The sequence below is a fragment of the Salvelinus fontinalis genome, chromosome 26 (genome assembly GCF_029448725.1).
Source record: "Salvelinus fontinalis isolate EN_2023a chromosome 26, ASM2944872v1, whole genome shotgun sequence".
Taxonomy (NCBI): domain Eukaryota; kingdom Metazoa; phylum Chordata; class Actinopteri; order Salmoniformes; family Salmonidae; genus Salvelinus; species Salvelinus fontinalis.
The window spans coordinates 15,269,194-15,286,268 of NC_074690.1; the positions used below are offsets into that span (position 1 = coordinate 15,269,194).

Consider the following 17,075-nt stretch of genomic DNA (forward strand, 5'->3'; position numbering starts at 1 on the left):
GTAATGGCAGCATGTGATAGTAACTGTGGCATGTCGTAGTAACTGCGGCATGTAGTAGTAACCGTGGTCTGCAGATGGACCCTACTCGTCTAGTGAGATGGTCTATAACACACTGGAATTTATCCTGGCCTTAATGATTTCCTACGGCAGGGATCATTTATGTGAAATCTCTACTTATCAGGTTTTCCCCACCCTATGTGGAAAATCCCACTCCCCAAACCAGTCCTTGTGTTATTCTGCAGGGAATTCATAGTTACTTGAAAGAACTGGAGCTTGGCTCCAAATTAGACAATGCAACGCATAAACATGGGAAAACCCCAACTGTTCCATTTGTTTTATTAAAGTGCCAGAACGAAAGTGAAAGCTGCAAATGTAGTGCAGAGGGTGGTGGAATATGGTACAAACACATGTTTTACTAGTAGCCTGCAACCTTAAAATCATAGCCTTTTACATAGAAATAATACTTCTCCCACACTCCCCCTCTGTATATGTGTTGCACATGGCTGCTACCAATACATTAAAAATGAAAACCTTGGCATGTAGAAGAGCCTTCTAGCTGTACAGGATAATACATTTCAATAAAATGATAACCTTCCTGGAGTGTGACCCGGCTGTCGTCGTCGATGATGATAGAGAGAGCTTATCCATAGGACCTCAAACGACCAGTCTTCCTGATAGGTGACTCTGTGACCCCCTGAGCTTATCCACATGTAATAACCACAGGAGGTAGTTATAACCACAGCAGGTAGTTATAACCACAACAGGTAGTAACCACAGCAGGTGGTAGTAACCACAGCAGGTGGTAGTAACCACAGCATGTAGTAGTAACCACAGCAGGTAGTAGTTACCACAGCATGTAGTAGTAACCACAGCAGGTAGTAGTAACCACAGCAGGTGGTAGTAACCACAGCAGGTAGTAGTAACCACAGCAGGTAGTAGTAACCACAGCAGGTAGTAGTAAACACAGCAGGTAGTAGTAAACACAGCAGGTAGTAGTAAACACAGCATGTAGTAGTAACCACAGCAGGTAGTAGTAACCACAGCAGGTAGTAGTAACCACAGCAGGTAGTAGTAACCACAGCAGGTAGTAGTAAACACAGCAGGTAGTAGTAAACACAGCATGTAGTAGTAACCACAGCATGTAGTAGTAACCACAGCATGTAGTAGTAACCACAGCAGGTAGTAGTAACCACAGCATGTAGTAGTAACCACAGCATGTAGTAGTAACCACAGCAGGTAGTAGTAACCACAGCAGGTAGTAGTAACCACAGCAGGTAGTAGTAACCACATGTAGTAGTAACCACAGCAGGTAGTAGTAACCACATGTAGTAGTAACCACAGCAGGTAGTAGTAACCACATGTAGTAGTAACCACAGCAGGTAGTAGTAACCACAGCAGGTAGTAGTAACCACAGCATGTAGTAGTAACCACAGCAGGTAGTAGTAACCACATGTAGTAGTAACCACAGCAGGTAGTAGTAACCACAGCAGGTAGTAGTAACCGCAGCAGGTAGTAGTAACCACAGCATGTAGTAACCACAGCAGGTAGTAACCACAGCATGTAGTAGTAGTAAACATGGGAAAACCCCCTCTGTTCCATCTGTTTTATGAAAGTGCCAGAACGAAAGTGAAAGCTGTAAATGTAGTGCAGAGGGTGGTGGAATATGGTACAAACACATGTTTTACTAGTAGCCTGCAACCTTAAAAGCATAGCCTTTTACATTGAAATAATACTTCTCCCACATTCCCCCTCTGTATATGTGTTGCACATGGCTGCTACCAAGACATTAAAAATGAAAACCTTGGCATGTAGAAGAGCCTTCTAGCTGTACAAGAGAATACATTTCAATAAAATGATAACCTTCCTGGAGTGTGACCCGGCTGTCGTCGTCGATGATGATAGAGAGAGCTTATCCATAGGACCTCAAACGACCAGTCTTCCTGATAGGTGACTCTGTGACCCCCTGAGCTTATCTTCATCCCTGGATGACTTGACATCAGTTCATTAACTAATATAAAGATGATATGTGGTTCCAAAACTGAAGGACGCGACCCTATTTTGTGGGAGAATTTCCAAAATCCTGAACAAAAAAAAACTATTCTACAAAAATAGATATTATAATATTGTCTTTGTATCTCAAAATCGTTGTAATATGGTTAACTTTAAAAATCTACATGAAAATTATTCAAATTAAAACGATAAAATAGAACCAGAGAGTGCCCTTACATCATGGGAAAAGGCCGCACTTGACTGTTGCACTTGAATCATTCCCACGGTGAATGGCTAGGCTCACTACGCTATGAAATCACACACTACTACAGAGACTTTATTACCGGATGCAATTGCATGAGGCACAGAAACTCACATCATACCTTTGTCAGATAACACTGTTGAACAAATAATTTATGCTAGGTCCAAAAAGAGTTTGTGAACTCCTGTGTTAAAGGCTGCATATACACAGATAGCCCAATTCAGATAATTTTTTTCACTATTTGGTCTTTTGACCAAAGAAAATGATCTGATGTGAAAAGATCTGATGTGATTGGAAAAAAGATCAGAATTGGGATCCCTGTGTAAATGAGAGCCAGAGTGGAGAACAGAGAACCTAAACATAAAATTGTTAGAGGTATGCAAAACATACATAACATATTGATTTGATTTTTTTCTATCTAATCTCACATTCTCTGAATGAGTTATCTCCTGTCGCTGCAACCGGGTCTCAGAGTATTTCGTATTATTCTCTACGTAAATCCGAAACACTCCATTTAGTGTTATGTTTCGTATGGTATGTATTAATTTGTGGATTTCCATCACCCATTTCGTATGATATGTAACAAATTACAATTCGTATGATATGTTACGAATTTGCCAAACGTAAGCTAGCTAGGCTAGGGGTTAGGGTTAAGGGGAAGGGTGAGCTAACATGCTAAGTAGTTATACAGTAGATAAAAATGTGTAAGTAGTTTAAAAGTTGCTAATTAGCTAAACTTGCCTCTGATGAGATTCGAACTCGCATCCTTTGGGTGGTTAGATGTTTGCATTAATACGCTCATCCATGCACCCTGACCTAACCATACCAAATGTAACATATTATACTAATTTGCATGTCCCTGATTTCCGTTTACTATGTTACTTCTAGGCTGCATTTCAAACTCAAAGTAGACAGCCCTCGGCCCTACACCCTCAGCCCTTGAATGACGTTTTACATCGTCACATCCAAGTCTACCTTAAATGTCCCTTGCCCAAGCGAGGGAGAGTGATGATCGGAGAGGCAACATCCTTGGTGGAAATCTTGAAGTTGAGCTTAAAAACAACCAACCTAAAGCTATTAATGTAACGTTACCTAGTAAGCTAACGTATCTACAGTTGAAGTCGGAAGTTTACATTCACCTTAGAAAAATACATTTAAATTCAGTTTTTCACAATTCCTGACATTTTATCAGAGTAAAAATTCCCTGTCTTAGGTCAATTAGGATCACCACTTTATTTTAAGAATGTGAAATGTCAGAATAATATTAGAGAGAATGATTTATTTTAGCTTTTATTTCTTTCATCACATTCCCAGTAGGTCAGAAGTTTACATACACTCAATTAATATTTGGTAGCATTGCCTTTAAATTGTTTAACTTGGGTCAAACGTTTCAGGTAGCCTTCCACAAGCTTCCCACAATAAGTTGGGTGAATTTTGGCCCATTTCTCCTGACAGAGCTGGTGTAACTGAGTCAGGTTTGTCAGCCTCCTTGCTCACACACGCGTCTTCAGTTCTGACCACAAATTTTCTATAGGATTGAGGTCAGAGCTTTTTGATGGCCACCTCAATACCTTGACTTTGTTGTCCTTAAGCCATTTTGCCACCATTTTGGAAGTATGCTTGAGGTTATTGTCCATTTGGAAGACCCATTTGCGACCAAGCTTTAACTTCGTGACTGATGTCTTGAGGTGTTGCTTCAATATATCCACATCCTTTTCCTACCTCATGATGCCATCTATTTTGTGAAGTGCACCAGTCCCTCCTACAGCAAAGCACCCCCACAACATGATGCTGCCACCCCCGTGCTTCACAGTTGGGATGGTGTTCTTCGAGTTGCAAGCCTCCCCCCTTTCCTACAAACATAACGATGGCCATTTTGGCCAAACAGTTCTTTTTTTGTTTCATCAGACCAGAGGACATTTCTCCAAAACGTATGATCTTTGTCCCCATGTGCAGTTGCAAACCGTAGTCTGGCTTTTTTATGGAGGTTTTGGAGCAGTGGCTTCTTCCTTGCTGAGCAGCCTTTCAGGTTATGTCGATATAGGACTCGTTTTACTGTGGATATAGATAATTTTGTACCCGTTTCCTCCAGCATCTTCACAAGGTCCTTTGCTGTTGTTCTGGGATTGATTTGCACTTTTCGCACCAAAGTACGTTCATCTCTAGGAAACAGAACACGTCTCCTTCCTGAGCGGTATGACGGCTGCGTGGTCCCATGGTGTTTATACTTGCGTACTATTGTTTGTACAGATGAATGTGATACCTTCAGGCATTTGGAAATTGCTCCCAAGGATGAACCAGACTTGTGGAGGTCTACACTTTTTTTTCTGAAGTCTTGGCTGATTTCTTTTGATTTCCCATGATGTCAGTCAAAGAGGCATTGAGTTTGAAGGTAGGCCTTGAAATACATCCACAGGTACACCTCCAATTGACTCAAATTATGTCAATTGGCCTATCAGAAGCTTCTAAAGCCATGACATTATTTTCTGGAATTTTCCAAGCTGTTTAAAGGCTCAGTCAACTTAGTGTATGTAAACTTCTGACCCACTGGAATTGTGTTACAGTGAATTATAAGTGAAATAATCTGTCTGTAAACAATTGTTGGAAAAATGACTTGTGTCATGCACGAAGTAGATGTCCTAACCGACTTGCCAAAACTATAGTTTGTTAACAAGAAATGTGTGGAGTGGTTGAAAAACAAGTTTTAATGACTCCAACCTAAGTGTATGTAAACTGTATGTAAACACTCCTGTCAGGTAGCTAGCTACAGTTACCCATAGCTGGCTAGCTAGTTTTATAGTTTAGTAATTTATTCCAATAAATTTCAGAGTTGCAAAAAATATGTTAATGGATCTAGCAAGGTTTTATAGGCTCCTCACTACAAGACTAAGCCAAATTGCCAACGCAAATGTGTGTATATATATATATATATATTTTTAAAGCAAGCTAGCTTCAGCCTTTTTTATTAAAATGTACACTTCGCAGCCACCAGAGTTTGACATGTGACTACAGTTTGCATTGGAATTGTAGGTCAACCCCGCAAGTGACCGAAGTTGTTCACTCGCTGAGAGGACAAAGTTAGTAAATTTGATCACTTAAGATGTCAATCAAACTGCATCCGGTTTCGATGGGGATTTTCGGGGGGAAAGTGGCTAAGGCAAGAGCTGAGGGGGTAAAAATAACGTGTTTGGACTGCAGCCCTAGTCTATTAGACCAGGGCGCATGGATTAATACGCTACAAAACTTCTAAGGGGAGTCTACAACGGGAACCCCCCCCTAGAAAATGACATGTATAAATATCAACATGGGCAAAGGACAGAAGGTTATGTCTCTCAAGGTTTCTACAAGAACTACCTGTAATTTATCAAAACAGATAATGACTGCGTTCGCACTTTGGATAGTATTGCTGCCTACTGCAGGTAAGAATTTAACATTTTTCCTAAAAATGCTGCAGTTTTAAGTTTTATATAAGGTCAAATATGTTTAATTTGGACAAATTATTCTCTCTCTTTTAAAGCGTCGGAATTTGTCCTAAACCTCACACCGAAGGATCCCATGGCTCGAGTCGGCGACTGTCTGGTCCTGACGTGCAAAGCCAGTGGTTGCACCGGAACCGTTACGTTCACCTGGTCTTCATTGCTTGACCGGTCACTCTACGGTAAAACGGAGACCAACGGGACAGTGTCCCTGCAAATATTTAACCCATTGGTAATTCAGCACGTCAACACGGTCGTCTGTAAGGCCACATGCAGAACCAAAAGAGAAGATATACAAAAAGCGCAAACGTCTACTAAGGTGGACGTATATGGTAAGTTGTGTGCGTCTTTGTTTATTGTAGGCTTTTATAGTATAACGTCTTCATGAACAGTAGTTTTTTGTTTATTGTAGGCTTTTATAGTAGAACAGTAGTTTATAACTTCTTCAGATGATGCGCAATTGCTTTGAAGTTTATAATGTAACGACCCTGGGTTTATAAGCGCGGAAATCGACTCTGCAGCACAAGCATGCTTTTGGTGCACAGTAGCACGCTGGACTTCGGGCTAGAAGGTCGAGGGTTCGAGACCTGCTCCCTGCCTGTTTCATTACAATAATATTAAATGAATCCACTAATATACACACTCATGTTCCTCCCAAATAAGAACATTACAATTAATCTAAAGTGTTTTAAGCAGGGCTACTGTATGTCGATATTCTACATACAATAGGATGGATGCCTATCATGGGGGCCAAGGGAGGCCAGGATTCGTCGAAAAATGCACCCCCCCCCCAAAAAAAGAATATGTGTCTTTGGTCTCTGTGTTTGAATAATTTTCCTTCAATTCGCAAGAGGCTGAATGTATCTCACAGGAGAAGGCATCCGAGCGAGCGAAACAGGGGCACTCCGTCTCTCTACGTGTATAGGACATCTATCTGATGCTGTCTGGTCCAAACGAGTATGGCATTGTCGCCGCCCGTAGCATTGAATGCAACGGAAGCCAGCGAGCATTTTGGGCTCCTTCGACAAAAAAATAATAAAACATTTGCTAATAAGCGTTGAGCTAAACTGTGAATGGTCCTGGAGGCGTAAAAAAAGTGTAAACGGAAGCCTGCTTGGATTTGGCGTCTCCTATCAAATCGCTTTGAGAGCTTACGTCATTAACAGAAACAACTTGTTACATCTCGTTGTGTTGTCCTCCTCTAGCTAGCTAAAATTGTCCCTTTCCTAAATTAGCCATGGATGGAGATAGGGATTTGGACTTGTTGTTTTACTTAATTCTATGTACTGGCCAAGGATTATAAAGGTGATTTTGATGTTGAAATATTGAAGTTGAAATGGTGCTGGTTCTAAATCAATAGTTGTTTAGTGGTCCAAAAATTTCGGAAACATTGACTTGTTTAACAATGCTGTAGGTCATGTAACTAACTGTCTGTTACATGCAATGCGCGTCGTGGACTTCACCGGACAGAGGTTGCTATCCGGTTTTGTGATAAAACAAAGGTGTGGTTGAATTTATTCTGCCACTGTGTCTTCTTATTGTCCCTTTACCCGTGCAACGCTACTGATACCTATATGAAATAGGCATGGCAGATCATGATGATGGACTTTATAATTTGATTAAAACATGTATGAATGAATTGATACAGTAGTGGGTTAAAATTCAACTTGGACACAAGTTAGTTTGTCTGTAGCTGTATATATCTTCTATTTGGCTACTATCTGTAGGTCTTATTTCAAATTACTGCTACAAAACGCATTCTCTTCTGGAATGCTACGACCCAATGTATTTTGTATTTTGATTAACCATTAATTGATTTGTCATTGACAGCCTTACCAAAGGATCCTACCATATCAAGAAGTGACCTTTTGACCGAGGGTCAGGAGAGTAACCTCACCTGTAGAGTTCCAGATGTGTACCCAGCTGAACGTCTAATCATTGAGTGGCTACTGGGAGATGTTCTCCTCAAACAAGATGAACATCTGGAAGTCCAGACTGTCACCTCAGTGTTGAAATATAGACCGACAGCCCAGAACAATGGACAGAATGTTACCTGCAGAGCCACGCTGGACATTGGGATTGACAAGAGAACCAGAGAGACTGTCGCATCAATGACCGTTCAATGTAAATACATATCTGTCAAGAGTTGTTCAATCATTCTCATCAGACAATGTTTCAAAATACAATTTGGGGTACAAGTTAAAGAAGCTATACAGAATGTTTGCTGCTGGGGTCCTCTTGCGACAAAAGGGCTCCCCTAAATTGTATTTTTATTTAACCAGGCAAGACAGTTAAGAACAAATTCTTATTTACAATGGCGGCCTAGGAACAGTGGGTTAACTGTCTTGTTCAGGGGCAGAATGACAGATTTTTACCTTGTCAGCTCAGGGATTCGATCGAGCAACCTTTCGGTTACTGGCCCAATGCTCTAACCACTAGGCTACCTGCCACCCCAGAACGGACAGAAATATTCTCCAGAAATTACATCATTGGACAGAAAGGAGCATACCCATGAGCAAAATAATACATTGTTTGCATAAAACTAAAGGTTTGTTTAATATTATGTCATAGGAATATCAACCATGCAACTAATCATAATGTATATCGAACAACCATTATTTCCCCCAATGTAGATTCCCCCAGAAATATCACTATCTCAGAGAACACTCGGGTGAAAATCGGAGACAGTTTTACACTGACGTGCAGTGCTGAGGGAAACCCTGAACCTACAGTGTTGTGGAGAAAACTGGACCAAGATGGCTGCTCAGTCGTGGCAGGAGAGGGTGCGACCGTATTGGTGGAAGAAGCGTCATGGTCCCACGGTGGAGAGTATGAATGCGTGGCCCACAACGTCGTAGGAAACCGTACAGCTCACATGACTTTTCATGTTCAAGGTGAGTCAAATAAAAGCAGACTGTATCAGCTTGAGGTTTGTAGTTATAAAAGGTGTATATCCCATTGCGATCCCATTTCTAGTTGACAAATACTGACTGTAAGACACAGAATAACCAAGTAAGATTATAATTCATAAGGACAAAAAAGCATGCTTAATATTGTGTCAACTTTGGCACCATGAAGATGCCCTTGGAAATCAACTAGCTCATTTTACTTTGTGAAATACCTCATTAATATCGTTTACCATCATTTTTATTCCCATTTTATAAATACATTTTTGTATTTATATAACTTCATTGATATATGATTATGTTACTCATTGCCTCTGGCAGGTCCTCCAGAGAAGCCTGTTCTTAAACTGAGCCCATCTGGTGAGCTGAAAGCGGGGGACAGTGTGACCATTACCTGCCAATCAGAGAGTGGGCCGCAGGGGCGTGTGGCGTTACGCCAGTTGACCGGCAGTCAGGGGGCGGAGCTACAGTCCAACCAGGGCCACACCTCCACCTCCATCACTGTCCAATCGCTGCCAGCTAAAGACTCGGGACTGTACGAATGTCAGGCTACCAATCCCTATGGGAAACAGACATCTTCCATTAACTTCACAGTCTTAGATGAGCCTTATACAGAGAACCAGAGAACCACAGAGGCTGTCGCATCAATGACAGGTCAATGTAAGTACATTTCTGTCAAGAGTTGTTCATTCATTCTCATTAGACAATGTTTCAAATACAATTTGGGTACAAGTTAATGAGGCTATACAGAACTTTTGCCTCTGGGGTGCTCGAGATAAAAGGGTTCCCATAAATGGACAGAAATATTCTCCAGAAATTACCTCATTGGACAAAAAGGAGCCCATTGTTTGCCGAAAACTAAAGGTTTGTTTCATATTATGTCATAGGTATATAAACTATACAGCAAACAATCCAATATTTGACTTAAACAATGAGAAACTTAACTTCCATAATGTATATCTAACAACCATTATTTTCCCCCAATGTAGATTCCCCCAGAAATATCACTATCTCAGAGAACACTCGGGTGAAAATCGGAGACCGTTTTACACTGACGTGCCGTGCTGAGGGAAACCCTGAACCTACAGTGTTGTGGAGAAAACTGGACCAAGATGGCTGCTCAGTCGTGACAGGAGAGGGTGCGACCGTATTGGTGGAAGAAGCGTCATGGTCCCACGGTGGAGAGTATGAATGCGTGGCCCACAACGTCGTAGGAAACCGTACAGCTCACATGACTGTTCATGTTCAAGGTGAGTCAAATAAAAGCAGACTGTATCAGCTTGTGGTTTGTAGTTATAAAAGGTGTATATCCCATTGCGATCCCATTTCTAGTTGACAAATACTGACTGTAAAAGACACAGAATAACCAAGTAAGATTATAATTCATAAGGACAAAAAAGCATGCTTAATATTGTGTCAACGTTGGCACCAGCGACAGTTGCTTCAACGAGTTTACCATGCAAGTATAGAAGGCATTCCTAGTGGGAAAAACTGGTTGCAATGTCATTGAAACACATCAACTTTTATTTGTCACATGCAACAGGTGTAGTAGACCTTACAGTGAAATGCTTACTTACAAGCCCTTAACCAACAATGCAGTTCAAGAACTAGAGTTAAAGTATTTACTAAATAAACAAAAGTAAAAAAATAACTGGTTGTAACTGGTTGTAAAATGACGTTTTCATCTTTTTAGCTGCAAAGTGAAAAATATGTCTTAATCATTTCACATTTGAAGCATTTAGCAGACACACTTATCCAGAGCGACTTACAGTTAGTTAGTGCATTCATCTGTCATAGCCAGATGAGAGATGTGGGACATCTCTCAGTCATAGCCAGGTGGGACAACCACATATCTCAGTCATAGCCAGGTGGGACAACCACATCTCTCAGTCATAGTGAGGTGGGACAACCACATCTCTCAGTCACAGTGAGGTGGGACAACCACATATCTCAGTCACATTGAGGTGGGACAACCACATCTCTCAGTCACAGTGAGGTGGGACAACCACATATCTCAGTCATAGCCAGGTGGGACAACCACATCTCTCAGTCATAGCCAGGTGGGACAACCACATCTCTCAGTCATAGTGAGGTGGGACAACCACATATCTCAGTCATAGCCAGGTGGGACAACCACATCTCTCAGTCATAGCCAGGTGGGACAACCACATCTCTCAGTCATAGCCAGGTGGGACAATCACATCTCTCAGTCATAGTGAGGTGGGACAACCACATATCTCAGTCACAGTGAGGTGGGACAACCACATATCTCAGTCATAGCCAGGTGGGACAACCACATATCTCAGTCATAGCCAGGTGGGACAACCACATCTCTCAGTCATAGCCAGGTGGGACAACCACATATCTCAGTCATAGCCAGGTGGGACAACCACATCTCTCAGTCATAGCCAGGTGGGACAACCACATCTCTCAGTCATAGTGAGGTGGGACAACCACATATCTCAGTCATAGCCAGGTGGGACAACCACATATCTCAGTCATAGCCAGGTGGGACAACCACATCTCTCAGTCATAGCCAGGTGGGACAACCACATCTCTCAGTCATAGTGAGGTGGGACAACCACATCTCTCAGTCATAGTGAGGTGGGACAACCACATATCTCAGTCACAGTGAGGTGGGACAACCACATCTCTCAGTCACAGTGAGGTGGGACAACCACATCTCTCAGTCACAGTGAGGTGGGACAACCACATATCTCAGTCACAGTGAGGTGGGACAACCACATATCTCAGTCACAGTGAGGTGGGACAACCACATATCTCAGTCACAGTGAGGTGGGACAACCACATATCTCAGTCACAGTGAGGTGGGACAACCACATCTCTCAGTCACAGTGAGGTGGGACAACCACATATCTCAGTCACAGTGAGGTGGGACAACCACATATCTCAGTCACAGTGAGGTGGGACAACCACATCTCTCAGTCACAGTGAGGTGGGACAACCACATCTCTCAGTCACAGTGAGGTGGGACAACCACATCTCTCAGTCACAGTGAGGTGGGACAACCACATCTCTCAGTCACAGTGAGGTGGGACAACCACATATCTCAGTCACAGTGAGGTGGGACAACCACATATCTCAGTCACAGTGAGGTGGGACAACCACATCTCTCAGTCACAGTGAGGTGGGACAACCACATCTCTCAGTCACAGTGAGGTGGGACAACCACATATCTCAGTCATAGCCAGGTGGGACAACCACATCTCTCAGTCATAGCCAGGTGGGACAACCACATCTCTCAGTCATAGCCAGGTGGGACAACCACATCTCTCAGTCATAGCCAGGTGGGACAACCACATCTCTCAGTCATAGCCAGGTGGGACAACCACATCTCTCAGTCATAGCCAGGTTGGACAACCACATATCTCAGTCATAGCCAGGTGGGACAATCACATCTCTCAGTCACAGTGAGGTGGGACAACCACATCTCTCAGTCATAGCCAGGTGGGACAACCACATCTCTCAGTCATAGCCAGGTGGGACAACCACATATCTCAGTCATAGCCAGGTGGGACAATCACATCTCTGTCATAGTGAGGTGAGACAACCACATCTCTCAGTCATAGCCAGGTGGGACAACCACATCTCTCAGTCATAGTGAGGTGAGACAACCACATCTCTCAGTCATAGCCAGGTGGGACAACCACATCTCTCAGTCATAGTGAGGTGAGACAACCACATCTCTCAGTCATGGTGAGGTGAGACAACCACATATCTCAGTCATAGTGATCACATCAATAAAGAAGTTAGCAGCAACGTCAGTGCTAGTAGTAAAATAGTTATATTCTGGTCACCAGTCTGACCAGATAACAACCAGAATGTTTCCATGGCGTCGTGGTGTCATGAAATCTAGGTCTAACTGGTTGTAATGTTATATGATGTCTTTTCAACCACCAACCAATCAGTTTACAAATAGCATACGACGTCACGTGCCAAATATTTTCACGTCAACCTAGAGGCTGTGTGTATAGGAAACAAACGACAATTCTTCATTTCAATTTGCTACCTTTCTTTCCCCCCCGAAGCGCCGCCCACAAATCTGTCCGTGGAGGTGTTCCCGTCTGCTGAGTTTGAGAAGGGGCAGAACGTGACCATCCGGAGCTGGGCTGTGGGCGTTCCCGCCCCCTCGGCCACCCTGGTGAGGCTGCGGGACGGGGTGGAGTTGCACTCCTCTGACGGAACCTTCCACCTGGTCCACCTGGGCCCGGAGCACGCAGGGCTCTACCTGCTCAATGTCACCAACGTAGTGGGACACCAGAGCCTCAGCTTCAGCCTCAGCGTCAGCATCCAGGGTGAGACCACTGAGCTATACTCACACAAAGACATGCGGGCACACACTCTCTCTCTGTCTCTCACACAAACACACACACTAATGGTTTATATACATCATTGACGCACACAAAAAAAAGTGTTGTATTGACACATACACCAGATAGGTTCAGTGAAATGTGTTGTTTTACAGCACAGGTGTCAAACTCATTCCACGGGGGGCCGAGTGTCTGCGGGTTTTCGCTCCTCCCTTGTACTTGATTGATGAATTAACATCACTAATTAGTTAGGAACTCCCCACACCTGGTTGTCTAGGGCTTTATTGAAAGGAAAAACCAAAAACCTGCAGACACTAGGCCCTCCGTGGAATGAGTTTGACACCCCTGTTTTACAGGATCAGCCATAGTAGTAAGATAGGTGCAGTGAAATGTGTTGTTTTACAGGATCAGCCATAGTAGTAAGATAGGTGCAGTAATGTGTTGTTTTACAGGATCAGCCATAGTAGTATGATAGGTGCAGTGAAATGTGTTGTTTTACAGGATCAGCCGTAGCAGTATGATAGGTGCAGTGAAATGTGTTGTTTTACAGGGTCAGCCATAGTAGTATGACAGGTGTAGTATGATAGGTGCAGTGAAATGTGTTGTTTTACAGGATCAGCCGTAGCAGTATGATAGGTGCAGTGAAATGTGTTGTTTTACAGGGTCAGCCATAGTAGTATGATAGGTGCAGTAATGTGTTGTTTTACAGGATCAGCCATAGTAGTAAGATAGGTGCAGTAATGTGTTGTTTTACAGGATCAGCCATAGTAGTATGACAGGTGCAGTGAAATGTGTTGTTTTACAGGATCAGCCGTAGCAGTATGATAGGTGCAGTGAAATGTGTTGTTTTACAGGGTCAGCCATAGTAGTATGACAGGTGTAGTATGATAGGTGCAGTGAAATGTGTTGTTTTACAGGATCAGCCATAGTAGTAAGATAGGTGCAGTGAAATGTGTTGTTTTACAGGATCAGCCATAGTCGTAAGATAGGTGCAGTAATGTGTTGTTTTACAGGATCAGCCATAGTAGTATGACAGGTGCAGTGAAATGTGTTGTTTTACAGGGTCAGCCATAGTAGTAAGATAGGTGCAGTGAAATGTGTTGTTTTACAGGGTCAGCCATAGTAGTATGACAGGTGTAGTATGATAGGTGCAGTGAAATGTGTTGTTTTACAGGGTCAGCCATAGTAGTACAGCACCCCTGGAGCAAGTTAGAGTTAAGTGCCTTGCTCAAGGGACAAATCGATAGATTTTTCACATTATCGGCTTGGGTATTCGAACTAGCAACCTTTTCGTTACTGTCGTAACGCTTTAACCACTAGGCTATACACACACAAGGCATCTGAGTGTACACCAAGACTCGGGCATTGCCACAAACCTCAAGCTCCTACACACTGAACAAAAATAGAGACGCAACACACAACAAAATCTGTCAATTGAAATAAATTCATTAGGCCCTAATCTATGGATTTCACAGATACCGTAAAAAAACAAAATGGGCATCACAATGCACCTCAGGATCTCATCACGGTATCGCTGTGCATTCAAATTGCCATCGATAAAATGCAATTGTGTTCGTTGTCCGTAGCTTATGCCTGCCCATACCATAACCCCACCACCACAATGAGGTACTCTGTTCACAACATTGACATCAGCAAACCCCTCGCACCACATGATGCCATACACGTGGTCTGCGGTTGTGAGGCCGATTGGACATACTGCTAAATTCTCTAAAATGGCGTTGGAGGAGGCTTATGGTAGAAAAATGAACATTCCATTCTCTGGCTAAAGTGCTGGTGGAAATCCATACAGTCAGCATGCCAATTGCACACTCCCTCAAAACTTAAAGACATCTGTGGCATTGTGTTGTCTGACAAAATGCACAAGGTGCACCTGTGTAATGATCACGCTGTTTAATCTGCTTCTTGATATGCCACACCTGTCAGGTGGATGGATTATCTTGGTAAAGGAGAAATGCTCACTAGCAGGGAGGTAAACAAATTTGTGCACAACATTTGAGAGAAATATACTTTTTTGTGCATATAGAACATTTCTGGGATCTTTTATTTCAGCTCAGGAAACATGGGCCCAACACTTTACATGTTGTGTTTATATTTTTGTTCAGTGTGCATACAGACATACACCCCCAAAAAATGCACTTGTCTTTTTCTACTGGCACTGACTTTGCTGATAACTACCTTTTGTTAAGGGACAATTGTGATATGTGGTTGTCTCACCTAGCGATCTTAAGATGAGTGCACTAATGTAACTCACTCTGGATAAGAGCATCTGATAATTGAGTAAAATGTAAATATGACAGGCTTAGGGTGAACCGAGACATAGAATAATGTTTGAAAAAATGGATATGGAGTCTGCTAACTTTAAATCTCATCCCTCCAGATAAATCCGTCAATCCAAAGACCGTCATCATACCTGCCGTGTGCTTCGTTTCCATGACCGCTGCTGCAGCGACTCTGATACGATTCCTGAGGAGAGCAAAAATGGCAAGTTCATATGAACTTGCAAGGACAGTTTAGACTCCCCCCATGGAGGGAGGAGAGATCGTCTCAACATCAGTCTGCAATTGAGCACTGTACACTGGAACAGTCCACTTCTAGCATCGAGGGGGTGTTTTCCTCAGAGGTGGACAGAGCTGTGCTTTCGGCAGTGAGAGACTGTATTCTTCGTTGCTATTAGTAAAGTGAAGCTCAAACACGCACGCACTGAAATCATGGTCTCGATTCAATTCGTATCGTGGAAGTTTAGCGCGATTGATATGTAAATATTTTCCAATTGAGCCGACAGATGCAGCGGTTACCGTGAATGCAGAATCCGCGAACACGGGGACATTGCCTTTTTAAAATTCAATTGCGCTACAGCGATGAAACTTCCGCGATACGGATTGTATCAAGGCCTAATTGTTTGTTTATGCGTGTTCTCTACTGATGGATGTACAAAGCCATGTAACTGATGATTGCACAGATATGACTTATAGCATCTGATAATACCTTATTAGTCAACCACCAGCCCAGGACATTGTGTCACTGTAGCATCAGACCTTCTTTCACTGAAGTTTATATTATTGCTGTATATAATATTTTTTTAATGTGAATTAATATGTTTTGTACAGACTTATTGTAATAAAGATGACAATGAAAAGGTGTACTCTGCCTCCTGTTTGAACAGACACACGCACACACGGTGATACAGGGTTTAGATAAGAGTTGGAGGGTGAGGAAGACACAAGGAAACAACAAAACAGGTTTTCCTCCAAAACACACAAAGACCAAATTGACTTCACCGAGGATATGGCACTCCATATCAAGGAAAGCATCTCAGAAACAAACACTCATGCTCCACAAACTCTTCTGGGAAGTGTGTGACTAATCTTCCATTTGAGACCGGGGGGGGGGGGGGGGGGGCGTTTTTAGTTTTTATCCTTATAAAATAAGTTGAATACTTTCCTTTGTCCCAAGGGCTCAGTCAATGGGAGGAGCAGTTTGGAGTTCATTGTGCTTACAAACACCAATCCCAAATGACCTCTGGTTAGCTTCTCCTTGCTTTCAGCCAAATCTGTGAAAAGACACACACAAAACTGAGCAATGCTTAGGGGGACAAACAGACCAAATCAAAATTATTGTGTTTTCTTTTTGTTCAGTATACATATCATGAAATTAGATGCTTCTGTTATATTTTTGAGTTAGTCATTAAATTGACAAATAAATTAGGCCCTAAACTACGGGTTTCACATGAATGGGCAGAGGCACACTCGTGGATGGGCCTGGTAGGGCATAGGCCCACCCACTGAGGAGCCAGGCCCAGCCAGTCAGAATGAGTTTTTCTCCACAAAAGGGCTTTATTACAGACAGAAATACTCCTCAGTTTCATCAGCTTTCCAGGTGGCTGGTCTTAGACGATCCCACAGGTGAAGAAGTCGGATGTGGAGGTCCTGGGCTGGCGTGGTTACATGTGGTCTGCGTTTTTGAGGCCGGTTGGACGTACTGCCATATTCTCTCAAATTACATTGGAGGCGGCTTATGGTAGAGATTAACATTCAATTATCTGCCAACAGCTCTGGTGGACATCCCTGCAGTCAGCATGCCAATTGTACAC

General features: G+C 42.8%; 1 protein-coding gene across 1 annotated transcript; it reads left to right on the forward strand.

Annotated features, from left to right (window-relative positions):
- The first annotated feature begins 5,349 nt into the window (after positions 1-5,349).
- On the forward strand, positions 5,350-16,125 carry LOC129823712 (vascular cell adhesion protein 1-like). Its single transcript, XM_055882653.1, has 8 exons — positions 5,350-5,670; positions 5,769-6,059; positions 7,558-7,851; positions 8,361-8,621; positions 8,955-9,293; positions 9,623-9,883; positions 12,683-12,949; positions 15,363-16,125. The coding sequence occupies exons 1-8, from the start codon at positions 5,535-5,537 to the stop codon at positions 15,497-15,499; spliced, it is 1,986 nt and encodes a 661-aa protein (XP_055738628.1). The 5' UTR covers positions 5,350-5,534; the 3' UTR covers positions 15,500-16,125.
- The last annotated feature ends 950 nt before the right edge of the window (positions 16,126-17,075 follow it).

Excerpts from the sequence above, each read along its gene's own strand:
- LOC129823712 (XM_055882653.1), top strand. The coding sequence starts at position 5,535 with ATGACATGTATAAATATCAACATGGGCAAAGGACAGAAGGTTATGTCT. Across the intron at positions 5,671-5,768 it reads AGTATTGCTGCCTACTGCAG|CGTCGGAATTTGTCCTAAAC; the intron begins GTAAGAATTTAA and ends TCTCTTTTAAAG. Across the intron at positions 9,884-12,682 it reads CATGACTGTTCATGTTCAAG|CGCCGCCCACAAATCTGTCC; the intron begins GTGAGTCAAATA and ends TCCCCCCCGAAG.